This window comes from Ranitomeya imitator, chromosome 3 (assembly GCF_032444005.1).
Source record: "Ranitomeya imitator isolate aRanImi1 chromosome 3, aRanImi1.pri, whole genome shotgun sequence".
NCBI lineage: Eukaryota > Metazoa > Chordata > Amphibia > Anura > Dendrobatidae > Ranitomeya > Ranitomeya imitator.
In genome coordinates this window covers 658247233-658261858 of record NC_091284.1, presented here as the reverse complement: position 1 = coordinate 658261858, position 14626 = coordinate 658247233, and the positions used below count along the sequence as shown (strand labels likewise).

Here is a 14626-nt window from a genome sequence, read left to right as displayed (position 1 = left end):
CGACTTTTGAAAATGAACGATCCGTTTCGCTCAACCCTATTCATGAGTAATGAAGCGACCAATGGTAGCAGGATCAACCAGGTGATTCATTAAAAAAAAGAGTGAATCTATTTAAGCAAGCCAGCTGCGCTGCCCTGTGTCACTAAACCAGGCCAGGTTGAAGGTGACTACTCTTGTTGCGTACGGGTGCGTATAATGGAGAGTTTCTCGCCAGAGCATTTGATACCACAGCAAGAGGTGCAGGAGAGGCGGTTTCGCTCAAGCGAAAAAAGCCAGACCCGCCATGTCAGCAGCAAAAGCCGCTCGGACAGTATACGGACGGATCGGCGTAACAAGGAGGGGTCCCTAGTCTCATTGGGAGACACGGAGAAAACCAGCCAACCTCCGGATCCGGTACCCGTACTTTGAAAACGTCCGAGTGGTGAGTGAACTACGAGAAAGTCCAGTACGCTAATGCCTGTTCTTTTCTCTTCTCTTATCTCCGTCTCTCCCCTCTTTTCTTACATACATTGCGGGGTGGAGTATAGGAGGTCCCCAAAAAGTATAAGGCGAAGACTAAAAATAGAGAATGTCCCTTATGTAAAAAGCCCTTAATGTCATCTTGGGGTAAAAGACTGTCAGGACTGTATTAACCAGACTGTGGCGGAGGAAACACCCTCCTTTACGGACAGCCTAAGATCTCTGATCCAGTCCGAAGTCTCTAAGTCCGTAAGAGCATTACAGACACCTGACACAGATGCCAGATCTAGGGACAGATCCAGCCCCTCTATAGCATCCCAAAGGGATTCCTCGGGGTCAGAGCAGGAGTCTGATACGGCCCGCTGTTCTGATAGTAGCTCTGAGGAGGAAGACACCTTTCCAGCAGAGGCTACAGATAAACTTATTAAAGCTGTTCGCTCTACCATGGGGCTGGTAGAGGAGAAGGCCAAAAAGACAGCCCAAGAACTCATGTTCAGTGGCCTACAAAAGAAGAAACGGCGATCATTCCCTGTTAACGATCAAATTCAAGAACTAATCAAAAGGGAATGGCAGAGGCCGGAAAAGAGGTCCCAAATAACTACCTCCCTTAAAAGAAGGTATCCCTTTGAAGAGGAAGCATCCTCATCTTGGGACAGAGCCCCAAAAATCGATGTGGCGGTCTCAAAAGTGGCCAGGAAGTCTTCCCTGCCGTTCGAGGACCTAGGTTCTTTAAAAGAACCTCTGGACAGGAAGGTGGACAGTTCCCTGAAGACAGCTTGGGAAGCCTCAGCGGGAGCACTAAGGCCAGCTATCGCGGCCACTTGTGTCGCCAGATCCCTTAAGATCTGGATAGACAACCTGGAGGAACAGGTGGAGCAAAAAGCTCCCAGGGAAGCTATTCTAGAGTCACTTCCAACTATGAGGGCAGCGGCTATGTTTCTGGCTGAATGCATCAGCAGACTCTGCTAGGCTGGCAGCAAAATCAGCAGCATTAGCTAACACTGGACGCCATGCCGTATGGCTCAAATGCTGGCCAGGGGACACTCAGGCCAAAATGAAGCTTTGTTCTTTGCCTTGTGAGGGAAACTTCCTGTTCGGACCGGCATTAGATGAGGTACTGGAGAAGGCCGGTGATAAAAAGAAGAACTTCCCAAGACAGCCGTTTCAGCCCTTTCGTCGCACCTTTCGGAGAGGCCAAAAGTTCCGAAGGCAGCAATACAGAGACCGGGACAGGAGCAACCTGGACAAGCGACCCAGGGGAGGAAAGGGCTTCTATTTCGGCAAGGCCCCCAGAGACACCAAAAAACCCTCCCAGTGACGGTCCTTCTCAGGTGGGAGGGAGGCTCTCTCACTTCCTTCCAGCCTGGGAGAGGATCTCCTCCAGCATATGGATCCGGCAGATCGTAGGATCAGGCCTAAAGCTAAAATTTCACCACTGGCCTCCAAGAAGGTATATGCAGACCCCGGTACAGTCCTCCCAAGAGAAGCAAGACAGTCTGGAGGGGGAAGTAACATCACTCCTAGACAAGCACGTCTTGGAAGAAGTTCCTATAAACGAAAGGAGGGAAGGATTTTATTCCCCTCTCTTTCTCATAAAAAAACCGGACAACTCTTGGAGGACAATTATAAATCTAAAAGGCCTCAACAAATTTCTTGTAGTACCATCATTCAAGATGGAAACCATAAAATCGGCGGTAAAACTTCTCTATTCCCAGTGCTACATGTCCGTCCTTTACCTCAAGGACGCTTATTATCACGTCCCAATCAGACAACAAGATCGTCAGTTCCTCAGAGTGGCAGTTCAGATGGGGTCCCAGCTGCGTCACTTCCAGTACAGGGCTCTGCCCTTTGGGATAGCAACCGCCCCACGCGTATTTACGAAGCTGATTGCAGAGGTCACAGCACATCTCAGGGAAAAAGACACTCTAATAATTCCCTATTTGGACGACTTCCTGATAGTGGGAAAGAACTTTTCTCACTGTCAGGAGCAGGTCAGGATAGTGATGGACACTCTTCAGACACTGGGATGGCAACTAAATCTCAAGAAGTCCAAGCTAGAGCCGGCAATGATCCAGAATTTCCTGGGGATAACGGTAGACTCCGTGGCACAGGAGTGTCGCCTCCCAGTAGAAAAAGAAGAAAAAATCAAACAGATGATTATGGCCACATTAAAAAAAAACGGAGATGACTTTAAGAAGGGCAATGTCTGTGTTAGGGTCCCTAACCTCCTGCATACCGGCAGTAAAATGGGCCCAGTTCCATGCAAGAGAACTGCAATGGTATGTGCTGCAGAACGACCGAGAACTTCAGGGACAGTTGGAGCAGAAGCTCACTCTCCCACTCTCTGTGCTCCAATCTCTCAGACGGTGGTTACAGATAGTCATCCCCCAGAGGAGTTCCCTGGACATTCACAGCCTCCATGGTAATCACAACGGACGCCAGTCCATGGGGATGGGGAGCTCACTCAGACACACTATGGGTCCAAGACCCCTGGGCTCAAGAGGAGAAAGATCTATCCTCAAACGAGTGGGAGCTCCTAGCAATAGAAAGGGCGCTAGAGAGATTACTTCCACACTTGGCAGGGCATCATGTGAGAGTCCTATCGGACAATCGAACAGCGGTCGCATACGTGAACCACCAGGGAGGCACCCGCTCTCGGGCACTGATGCACATAACCACAAGACTCATGTCTCTAGCCGAAAGGCACTTCCTGTCATTATCGGCCCTGCATATCCGAGGTGTGGACAACATAAAGGCAGACTTTCTAAGCAGGAACCACTTGAGGCAAGGGGAATGGTCCCTAAAAAAGTCCGTTTTTCAACGGATAGTGCACATGTGGGGAAAACCCAGGGTGGACCACTTTGCCTCAAAAGTCAACAAGAAAGTCCAAAAATTCTGCTCCTTGAACCCTACAGACAGGCCGTTGGCAGTAGATGCCTTCAGCATAAAATGGACGTCTGGACTCCTGTATGCCTTCCCACCGATATGTCTAATCCCAGTGGTTCTGAGGAAGATCAGAGAAGACAAGGCCAGAGTGATCGTGATAGCGCCCTTCTGGCCGAAAAGACCGTGGTTCTACTGGCTGAGAGTGATGTCAGTGACGGACCCGTGGGTTCTCCCGGAAGACCAGGACCTTCTAACTCGGGGTCCCTTCAACCACCCGCAGCACTCCGGGCTTCATTTGACAGCCTGGCATTTGAGCGGTCGTTACTAGAGAAAGAAGGGTTCTCAGCTGGGTTAATATCCACCTTGCTCAGCAGCAGAAAACCAGTAACGACCAAGATCTATGGGAGGATATGGAAGAAATTCCTGTCCAGTTCAGGGCCAATACGGGAAGGGGAGGTCCCGATAGTGGCAATACTGGAGTTCCTGCAGAAGGGCTTAGCTCTAGGGTTAGCTGTTAGTACCCTCAAAGTACACATTTCAGCCTTAGCAGCCCTATTCAACTGTGACCTGGCAAGTAATAGGTGGGTGGTGAGGTTTATCCGTGCCTGTAGTAGAGCTGACTCTGTCCCATCTCCTACTCCTCCACCATGGGATCTAAATCTAGTGTTAACTGCCCTGACGGAAAGCCCCTTTGAGCCGTTAAATACAACTTCTGATAAAATACTAACATTAAAAACAGCTTTGTTAGTGGCACTTACATCAGCCCGTAGGGTAGGGGATTTACACGCGTTGTCAGCTGACCCTCCTTACACACAAATCATGGACGATAGGGTTGTATTAAAATTAGATCCGGCGTATCTCCCCAAAGTGGTATCGAGATTCCATAGAGCTCAGGATATAACCCTACCCTCTTTTTGTCCCAACCCTAGTAACAAAAAAGAGGAGAGACTCCATTGCCTAGACGTTAGGAGATGTATCCTACAGTATCTAGAGAGTACAAAATCCTGGAGGAAACAGAGGGCTTTATTTGTTTCGTTCCAGGGGTCAAGGAAGGGCCTTAAAGCCTCAAAACAGACTATAGCTAGATGGGTGAGAGGCCATTATTCTAGCATATAGTAGTGCAGGCAGGGTTGTTCCACAGGGTCTGAAAGCCCACTACACGAGGGCCATGGTGACGTCGTGGGCGGAGAGAGCTGATGCTACCATCGACCAAATCTGTAAGGCGGCCACTTGGTCCTCTCCGTCTACATTTTTTAAACATTATAGACTAGACCTATCTGCTACCTCTGATCTCACTTTTGGGAGAAGAGTGTTACAAGCAGTGATCCCTCCCTAGAAGAGAATACAAATCTCTGTAACTCTCTCGTGGTGCCGTCATGTATGATGGAAAAACACGGGTATTACATACCTGGTAATGTGTTTTTTCATGAGACATGACGGCACCCTTATATTCCCACCCTTTTGATCACGTCATTAGTTGGGTGCATTATTAGCATTATTTGTATTATACACTCCCTGGGGTATCGGTGAATAGAACCGTATAGGATGTATTATTTATGTGTACACTAACCAGCGGAGTTCCTCTCGTACTCTGTAAAACAACTGATGTGGAGAGAGGAGCCGCCCCTTTTATCTTGAAGGTTTCCTGTCCTTGATGGGCGGATCCCCTCTCTCGTGGTGCCGTCATGTCTCATGAAAAAACACATTACCAGGTATGTAATACCCGTGTATCTATGTAGCACTTCATTTAGCTAATGGGCTGGAGTATAAACCACTTCCATACCAGGCAATTATTTTTTTTTTTTGTGCTTTTTTCCCTCCACTTATTCTAAAGGCCATATCCCTTTTTATTTTTCTGTCAACCGAACCTTTGAGGGCTTGTTTTTTTTTTAGGACGAGTTGTAGTTTTGAACAACAATTCATTATACCATTCAATTTACTGGAAAGCAAAGAAAAAAGTTTAAAGTGCAGTGAAATCGTGGGGGGAAAAAACAAACTAAAATTTGTATGGTAATTGTTTTTCGTGTTGTGTTTTTATGGTGTTCATTGTATGTTACAAATGACCAGTTTACATGATTATCTAGACTATTATGTTAACACAGATGCCAAACATCTGTAGTGTGTTTTTTCTTCTTTTTTTTAAAGATTGTGAAGAAGAAAAAAATTTGATTTGATTTTTGTCGACCCTTTCCAGGAAACGCTTCATGTAGGAATGTTCAGACCTGACACCCATAATGTGGTGGTGCACCATCTTGGGTGTCGGGTCCGAGCATTCCTACATGAACAATTTCCTGGAAAGTGGATTGGTCGTCCTGGGCCAGTTGAATGGCCACCAAGGTCTCCTGATCTGACCCCCTTAGACTTTTATCTTTGGGGTCATCTGAAGGTAATTGTCTATGCTGTGAAGATACGAGATGTGCAGCATCTGAAACAATGGATACTGGAAGCCTGTGCTAGTATTTCTTCTGAGGTGTTGCTATCAGTGTGTCAAGAGTGGGAGAAGAGGGTTACATTGACAATCCAACACAATGGGCAGCACTTTGAACACATTTTATAAGTGGTCATAAACTTGTAAATAACTCATGAAAGAATAAAGTTACGTTTAAACTAAGCACACCATTGTTTTTCTTGTGAAATTTTCAATAAGTTTGATGCGTCACATGATCCTCTTCCCAGTGGAAAAAATAGTTTGATCCAAAACGACTGACTTCAAAATGGCCGCCATGGTCACCACCAGTCTTGAAGTTTCCCCCTTCCATATACTAATGTGCCACAAATAGGAAGTTGATATCACCATCCATTCCCATTTTATTTAGATGTATCCATATAAATGGCCCACCCTGTATATCTAACAAAGTTCAATTAAAATTTCATATAATTCATGTTTATGCGCTATAGCATCACAGAATTAAACTTTGTTAGTTATACATGGAAGTGGCTGCTCGAAGTATACACCCGTACACACCTGTTTTCTGTTTGCTTAGAAAGTGACAAAAGAATGACAGCCATTTGCAATGATTGAGACCCAACATATGCTGTAATAGTACTTAATATGTTTGGAAGGATTTAAAATCAGAGATTGTCCAGTAATGCTCATTTTTTAAAGTGCTCCAGATAACATAAAGTAGCAAACGCATACTAACCTCCTGCATCACAACTGCTGCAGTGATGTCAGCGCCGGCTTCCTGCAGCTTTCACAGAGCGGTCAGACTTAAAGGGGTATTCCCATCTTCAAGATCCTGTCCCAATACGTAGTAGGTGTAATAATAGCAAATACCTCCAATTAGAAATATAGGTCACTTACCCCATTTGCAGGCATTGCAGTAGCTTATTTATCCATGGTTACAACTACTCATAGTGACAGTTGTTAGTGGTTGTAATAATGGATACCTAAGCTACTGCAATGGCCTGCACATGTGGAAAGCAATGTAGCGAATCAGAAGAACTATACTGCATATCTAACTGGAGGTATTTGCTAATATTATTACACTTACTACATATTGGGATTCAACTTTTCCTTCTGATGAAATGTGTGAAAGGTGCAGCTGCGCTCTATCTGTATGCACATGAGCGCCAGGAAGCACCGCACTGACAGCACTGGAATGGCGCTGATCTGGGACATGTGTTTTAATAATTTACATGAGGCAATCCATTTAATCTCCAACAAGACAATTTGCCCATGAAAGGGCTTTTGTAACACTTCTCCTACAGCCTTAACAAGCCTAAAATCCAACAAACCACGTAGTTGACTACAAATACTAGTCGCCTGTAAATTTGTAAAGAATTTAGTAGTGACCGATAATTCGCTGTCATATTTAGGTGTTATTGGCAAATGTGTTGGCGCCCTCTAGTGGCCACGTGCTATGACGCTACACAGTACAGTGTTTGGTTAATCTGTAATCTGACGTTTCAGAACTTCGGCTATTTTCATGCAACTTCTATTTAACACTCATCGATCTGAATCAATAACTCATGGTTTCTGTTTCAGAGATCCCAATGAAGAAGATAAGTGAAGCCATAGAAGAAAACAGGCATATATTAGAAGCACACAGGCAGAGTACGGACTCTGTGCCTGCGAGCGTAAAGACTAAGAACACCTCAGAAGTGTCAAACGCAGACTCATGCAGTACTGAATTGAAGCCAAAAGTCTCCCATAACAGAAGCCACACGAATAAAGGCCGCAACAACACCAAGAGACCAGTTAACACAAAGCGTCGGAATACTCTGCTAGAAATGGTAAGAAAATGAAATCATTTTGCAAATGATGGAAAGATGAGTTGTTGTTTTTTTTTTTTTTTAAATGCAAGCATACCAAAGTCATTTTTCTCAATTTCTGCTCCACCCTTGTAAATTTAAGGCTTACATATTTACCATTTGTAATCACCTTTTTATTATTATTAATAATCATAACCATAACAACTTATTTTGTTATATAATTTTTTTTTTTTTTTTATCTAAAGCAGTCGTATTTATGTTCAATTCTGATATATGTTGACCAAAAGCTTTTATGCCCTTCCCCTTTTTTGGCACAGGTATAAAAAAAAACTGCATCATTGCATGGCTAAAAAGATTGAATAAATTAGTGCATTTCTAGTGAGGAAATGTAGAAAATGGCATAAAACTTTGGGAGCAAACACCATTATAAATTTCTCTCATCATGTTCTAATAAATGATCATTTTCTACTGGTCAATGAATGGAAACCTTATTTGCATTAAAATCTGGAATGTCGTTTTCGCACTTGTTAAAATGTAACTTAGATGAGGGCCATCAACCATTATACTAGAAACCAGCGTCCATTATACTAGAAATATATGCTTGCTCATATTTCTGCGGATTATCTAGACTAATGCTTCTCAAACTGTGAGGAGAGTCTCCTTGCGTTGCACCCCCCATAGGCTGGGGAATCACAGACAGGGAGGAGGAGACCCAGTATACAGTCACCCCCTGTGCACCAAAATCTAATTAGCTGAAAACTTCATATGGTGATTACAGAAGAACAACAAAGCGAGTTTCTTCACCAAAGCTAACGGTGTAATCGGTATTACAGCCATGTCTTTACTTTACAAAATCATGTTGACAGGTTATCTTCATGTACATTTATAATAAATCAAAAAAAGCGAAGTGGAGAGCCCAAAGTAAAATAGAATAATTTTATTTACATTTAAATTTAAAATAAAAAAAATAGAATAGAAAATATTTAAAAAAGGGGACATAGAACAAGGAAGAGTAAATTCCTAGCAACCTGTACCATAAGTCAAGCAGTACAAATAGAAATGATTACAAGATCCACTGACGGCCACATACATTAAAACAATATAAATCCAAAATGTGGATACAAGAAAAGTCAAGGCACTTGTGGCATAGAGTATAAGAGTATCTGATAGACACGTGCACCAGCAGGTTCTAGAATAATGAGGTAGATATATGCAATGACCACAGTGTGGCAAATAAACGGTCAGAAAAAGGGTTACATCCTATGAACAATAAAAGTACACTGTGTTAAAGTGCAAGTGCATAGCAGAATAGGAACATCAAGGTATAGAATGACCCTTGCAACAACAGGGTCCAAGACCATGTACAAGAAAGTTAATAGAGCGTTGACAGTACCTGTGGCGTGGAGGTTGCTGTAGGAAGGAAAAAAAACCCGACGCGCGTTTCGCTTGACGCTTCTTCCTGGGGGGGCTGTAGATCAACGTCCCCCAAGGAAGAAGCGTCAAGCAAAATCATTACGGTTTTTGGCTTCCATTTTCCTTACACTTTTACAGCATTTATGATTTGGGTGTCTGGCTTAGCTTGGCCTATATGCCACATTGTTAGCAGATAATTATTACCTTGTCCTCTCGAGAATAGATTGTGGGATATTTAGTGGAATTGCGTTTTTGTTAAAAGCAGCTTACATTCTTGTCTGGTATCTGCCTGGGCACGCAGCTTTCTTGTAGGACATGTACCTGGGCATCCATGGTTTCTGACTTAATTTTTTTAGCAGAAAACTATTGCATTATATTATGACATTTTATCTTTCTTTTTTTTCTAGTTGTTGGCTCGTGACATAAGACATGAAAGAAATGTCATTTTACAGTGCGTCAGATACATTGTCCAAAATCGCTTTTTTGAAGCCACATTGAACAACGAGGTGCAGGTCTCCAAAGAGTCTTCACCTGCAAAACTCACAGATCTAAATGGAGAAAGAAAATCCAAAGTGAAAAGCGAGCATTACAGTGGACTGGATGATAAAAAGATGCCTGTGACTAGCTCGGTCCTCAGGCCGCTAGATCCTGTGGATGATGAGATCTGGGAGACCAATGCTAGCTGTATGGAAACATTTGCTGTTTAAAATGTTACATTGTACTAGAAAAGACTATTTTTTTTTTTTTTTTTTTTTAATGGTTTCATACTGTACTTAACTTGTATAAAGTAACTGATTGTCGGAATTGACTGTCCTGTCTCTGTAGATGCGTAATGACACTCTTTTTGTCCGTTATGACTTATATTTGCAATTGTCAATATTTATCCCCTTTTCAGTTTGCCTAAACTTTGCTGCAGCATGGGCTGAGACTCGTTGCTACGATGTTTCCCAGACACAGCACATTGAGAGGAAAATTCTTCTCTCCTCTATCACACATTTAACAAAGGTGAACATTATACAGCAGTTGTGCACCTTTTGAATTCACTTAAAGGGGTACTCCCGAGAGAACACATATTTGAATGCCCATGCCTTCATAAACAAAGTTAATATGAATAATGCTGTTAGTAATCCTTACTGTACCTGCGGATCGGTGTGATGCTGGAGCTGCTCCTCACTGCTCCCCCTCCATCTGTGACGTTTTGTCACATATCAGGAGGTGTGGCCTGCTCCCGTCAGATAGTAGCAGCCAGTCTCCTGATAATGTTTTCTCCACTGCAGTCCAAGATGAGGGTACATTATCGGGGGACTGGGTGCTCTTAGCAGCCAGAAGCAGGCCACACCACCTGATCTCTTATGAATCATCACAGATGGAAGGAAGGGGAAACATTGAGGAGCAGCTCCAGCATCACCATGAATTGCAGGTACTGTGAGGGTAAGGCCGGGTTCACATTGTGCTAGCAGCACCCCATTTAGCACATAAGCTAACGGGCTGCTGCTAGCGCAAGTGCTGGCGTTCAATGGCGCTAGCACAGATAGAGCAGCTGCTAGCTCTATCTTTCGCTAGCAGTGACTGACTCGGAAACGCTGCAGCCCGCGTCTCCGGGTCCGTCACTCAATACCCTTTGTGGGCGTGCGCTAGCAATGCGTCCGACATTGCAGTTAATGGCGGCTGTAACTGACTACCTTACATCGCGTTTATGCCGCAGTGTAACGTAGTCCGTCTAATGGACTGCATTGACGCAGTGTGAACCTGGCCTTACAAACCACACTATTAGTGTTAATGTTGTAGTTTATGAAAGCATGGCAATTAGAATATTTTATAAAACACCTAATAGAGGCACGAACACACAGACCTGTGCTGCTGCTTTCTATCTCTCTCTGCCAATACTGCCTCCTCTTCTTTTGTCATCTTTACACTTCTAAGGTTAAATTCCTGTGAGTTTTTGGTGAGTTTTTCACACTGCGTATTTAAACTGCACAAAAAAACCGCAGCATCTTACAGTTCAAAAAAAGTGGGTAGAATGTCTAGAAATCTTATCTCCACCATGCTTTTTTTTTTTTTTTTTTTCTTCACGTCCGAAGCCATATTTACCAAATATGTGCAGAAATGCTGCCTAAAATCTGCAGTTTGAAACTATCCAAATACTCATTGTGAGAACATAGCCTAAGACTGAGTTTAACCCCTTCCCGACCCATGACGCCACGTAGGCGTCATGAAAGTCGGTGCCAATCCGACCCATGACGCCTATGTGGCGTCATGGAAAGATCGCGTCCCTGCAGATCGGGTGAAAGGGTTAACTCCCATTTCTCCTTCGCCTCATTGGGGGACACAGACCACGGGTGTATGCTGCTGCCACCAGGAGGCTGACACTAAGTAATACAAAGAAAGTCAGCTCCTCCCCTGCAGTATACACCCTCCTGCTGGCCCCCAGCTAACCAATTCTTGCTTAGTGTCCGTAGGAGGCACACGGACGGGTCTGCTATTCAGACCCAAAGAATTTACCTTTTTACCTTTTTTACCTTTTACAACGGACGAAGAGGGCGACGGATTCTTTCATGGTCCGATCTCCCCCGAACCAACAACAGGCGAGCACGGGAGTTTCACCTCTCCGTATCCTCTCCTGCGACGTGGGAAGCCACTGCCTGAGCTGATTTTAGGGGCGACGGGCCCCTTCATGGGCACCGATCTCCCCCCTCCCTTATCAGACGAGCACTGAAGTTTCACCTTCAGTATCCTCCTCTGCAGCCAGGCCTATTGCCGGACATTCAGCCCTGTCCACCAGGTTTTACCCTCGGCTGTACAGAGGCATCTTCCAACGTGGCGTCCGAGCAGCCCCCACTGCATCACCATTGAAAAAGCGGATGATGGAAGGAGGCAGACGGTTCCTCGCCACCCCTCTTCTGCAGGGATGGTGGATGGAGGCTCCCCAACCCCTACACCGTCCTATCTTCCCTGGCTCAGCTCTACCTGCAGCATGGGGTAAGTGCACGTGAAAAATTGAGTTTTCTGGCGGTCTTAGGTGGGCTCCATAGCGCCAGGGTCCCCACAGAGCTTAGCGGTCCTTTCCCCTTCAGTCCGTGGGTGCGCGCCAGCTGAGTCTATAAATTTAGTCCCCGACTTCGGCCCTGTTTAGGCCGCATTCCGGGAAGCCCCGCCCCCCGCCTGCATCACTCTAGCGGCTCCGCCCCCCTATCCTGGCGCTTCTCATGCAGGACGAGATCTCGGCGGCCATCTTCTCCCTGAGCCCAGGAGTTTCCGGTCCCTAGCTCTTCTGGAAGGGGCTGCTGCCGGCGGTTTTCAGCGCTGTAGTCGGCGCTATTCTAGTCGGGGGACTCAGAATCCCGGTAAGGTGAATCGCTCCCTTCCCCCGCAGCCCCGCACGTCCGGCAGCATAAAGGGTCTAACATCACGATTTTATATTCTTGGGACCTGCATTCTCTCGGGTCCCCTGGTCTTTGAGTCTCATGTCCGGTGGCCGCTGGGCTTAACTCGTGTCCAGTAGCCGCTTCAATGCCCAGTGGTCACTGGGCTTATAGGTGCTGCTACTGAACGGAGATTTATTGGATCCGTTATTGAATGCTGTGTTCCAACTACTCGGAAGTTCGAGCCCAACTTTCCCCAGTTTTTTCCATGGTGTTTTCTCATAAACCCTTGACCTGCATTTCCTGGTCTTAAGGGTTCCCTAGTTTAAAAGGGGCATATTACCAGCAGAGCCGGTCACATTTCTCATAGTTCTTTATCAATTTAGCTCAGGAGCCTTCGCTGCCGCCTATTCCGGCTCCTCCCAGAGTACCTAGTTCCCCTCATGGGGTCCCACCTCTGGCATAATCTTTAAAAAAAAAAAAAAAAAAAAATGCCCCGGTGTTGTCCAGCATTCCTGGTCATAAAGGAGCATGACCAGCATTCCCGGTCTTAAAGGCACACGACCAGTATTCCTGGTCTTAAAGGCACATGACCAGTATTCCTGGTCTTAAAGGCACATGACAAGTATGCCCTGGCCTTAAGGGCACGTGACCAGCATGCCCTGGTCTTTAAGGCACTTGGCTAGTATGCCCTGGCCTTGAAGGCACGTTACCAGTATTTCCTGGTCTTATTGTCTCATGACCAGTATGCCCTGGTCTTAAATGCTCGTGACCAGTACTCCTCGGTCTTAAACGCTAGTGAACAGTATGCCCTGGTCTTAAACTCCCATGACCAGTACGCCCTGGTTTTTAAAGGCACATGACCAGTATGCTCTGGTCTTAAAGGCCCATGACCTGTATGCCCTGGTCTTAAGGCATTTGTCCAGTATGCCGTGGTTTTTAAAGGTGACGAGTACGCCCTGCTCTTTATGGATCTCGACCAGTATGCCCTGGTTTTAGAGACACGTGACCATTATACCCTGGACTTAAAGGCACATGACCAGTATGTCCTGGTCTTAAAGACGCATGACCAGTATGCCCTGGTCTCAAAGGCACATGACCAGTATGCCCTGGTCTTAAAGGCACATGTCCAGTATGCTCTGGTCTTAAACGCAAATGACCAGTAGGCCCTGGTTTTAAGGGCTCATGACCAGTATGTCTTGGACTTAAAGGTGCATGTCAAGTTCGTCCTGTTTCTTAAAGGCACATGACCAGTAGGCCTTGGTTCTTAATGGCACATGACGCACAGGAACTGTATGTCCTCCTCTTAAAGGCACAAGACCAGTATTTCCTGGTCTTAAAGGCGCATGACTAGTATTGACTGGCCTTAAGGGCACATCAGCAATCCTAAACTGGTCTCCCTATCTGAACTCTGGAGCACTCAACATGCTCCCTATCCTACAATGGGAGTCGTCGGCTAGCAGGGGCCGCTAGTATTCTTGAATAACGTACAGGTTCTAGAAAATGGAAGTTTTCTTTTCCTGATCTCTCCCCCATGTTTTGTTGAGAACAATGCGGAATATGGATCGGATATTGCCTTGATTTGCCAGAGCTTCTGAGAAAGAGGGACTCTCTCTCTTTATATCATCAACAGGTTGACGGGCGATGCACTGGACAGAAACCTCTAAGTTGGATGCCATTCCAGGTCGGTTTTTTATGGCGACGGGTCCTTTAAGGGGCTCCGATTTCCGCCCACACCTTCAACAGATGAGCATATGGATTGTCGCCTCCGTGTATCCTCTTCTGCATTCAGGCCTAACGCCAGACAACCTGCCCGGTCCACTCGGGGACTTCTACTCTGAGGATGTACGGAGGCACACATTTTTGGCGTCCAAGCATCCCCCCTTTCTATCATCACTATTTAGCGGATGATGCAAGAAAGCGGACGATTCCTCTCCGCGTCCCTGTTAAGAGGACGGTGGATTGAGGGTTCCTAATTTTTCTACTCTGCACGACGATGGCTAGAGACCTGCTGGTCGCAGTCCCGCATTCTACCTCTTGGTAGATTATCCGGGTAGAGTTTCTTGTGGTATACCTACCAGTATCCCTGCCTGATGTATCATCATTTAAGATACCACAGACGGTCGGATAGCAAACCTAGTTCGTTCCGTCTTGTGGTTTCGGGTTCAGCGCTTTTCCCTCCCTTAGCCGCCACATGGGTTGCTTGACCAATGGTCTCCTGGTCAGAGACCTTAACTACTTCATCTTCAACAATATAGCTGGCCAATCTAATTTTCTGAGCGGGAGACTAG

The 14626-nt window shown here is 45.6% G+C and overlaps 1 protein-coding gene across 1 annotated transcript in view; it reads left to right on the top strand.

The window, feature by feature from the left end:
* The window catches only part of NUFIP1 (nuclear FMR1 interacting protein 1), a 66769-nt gene extending 56996 nt beyond the window's left edge, over positions 1-9773 (top strand). The window contains exons 9-10 of the mRNA XM_069758256.1: positions 7334-7581; positions 9381-9773. Of these exons, the coding sequence (XP_069614357.1) occupies positions 7334-7581; positions 9381-9680 (548 nt within the window). The 3' untranslated portion in view covers positions 9681-9773. The remainder of the gene's footprint in view (positions 1-7333; positions 7582-9380) is intronic.
* The last annotated feature ends 4853 nt before the right edge of the window (positions 9774-14626 follow it).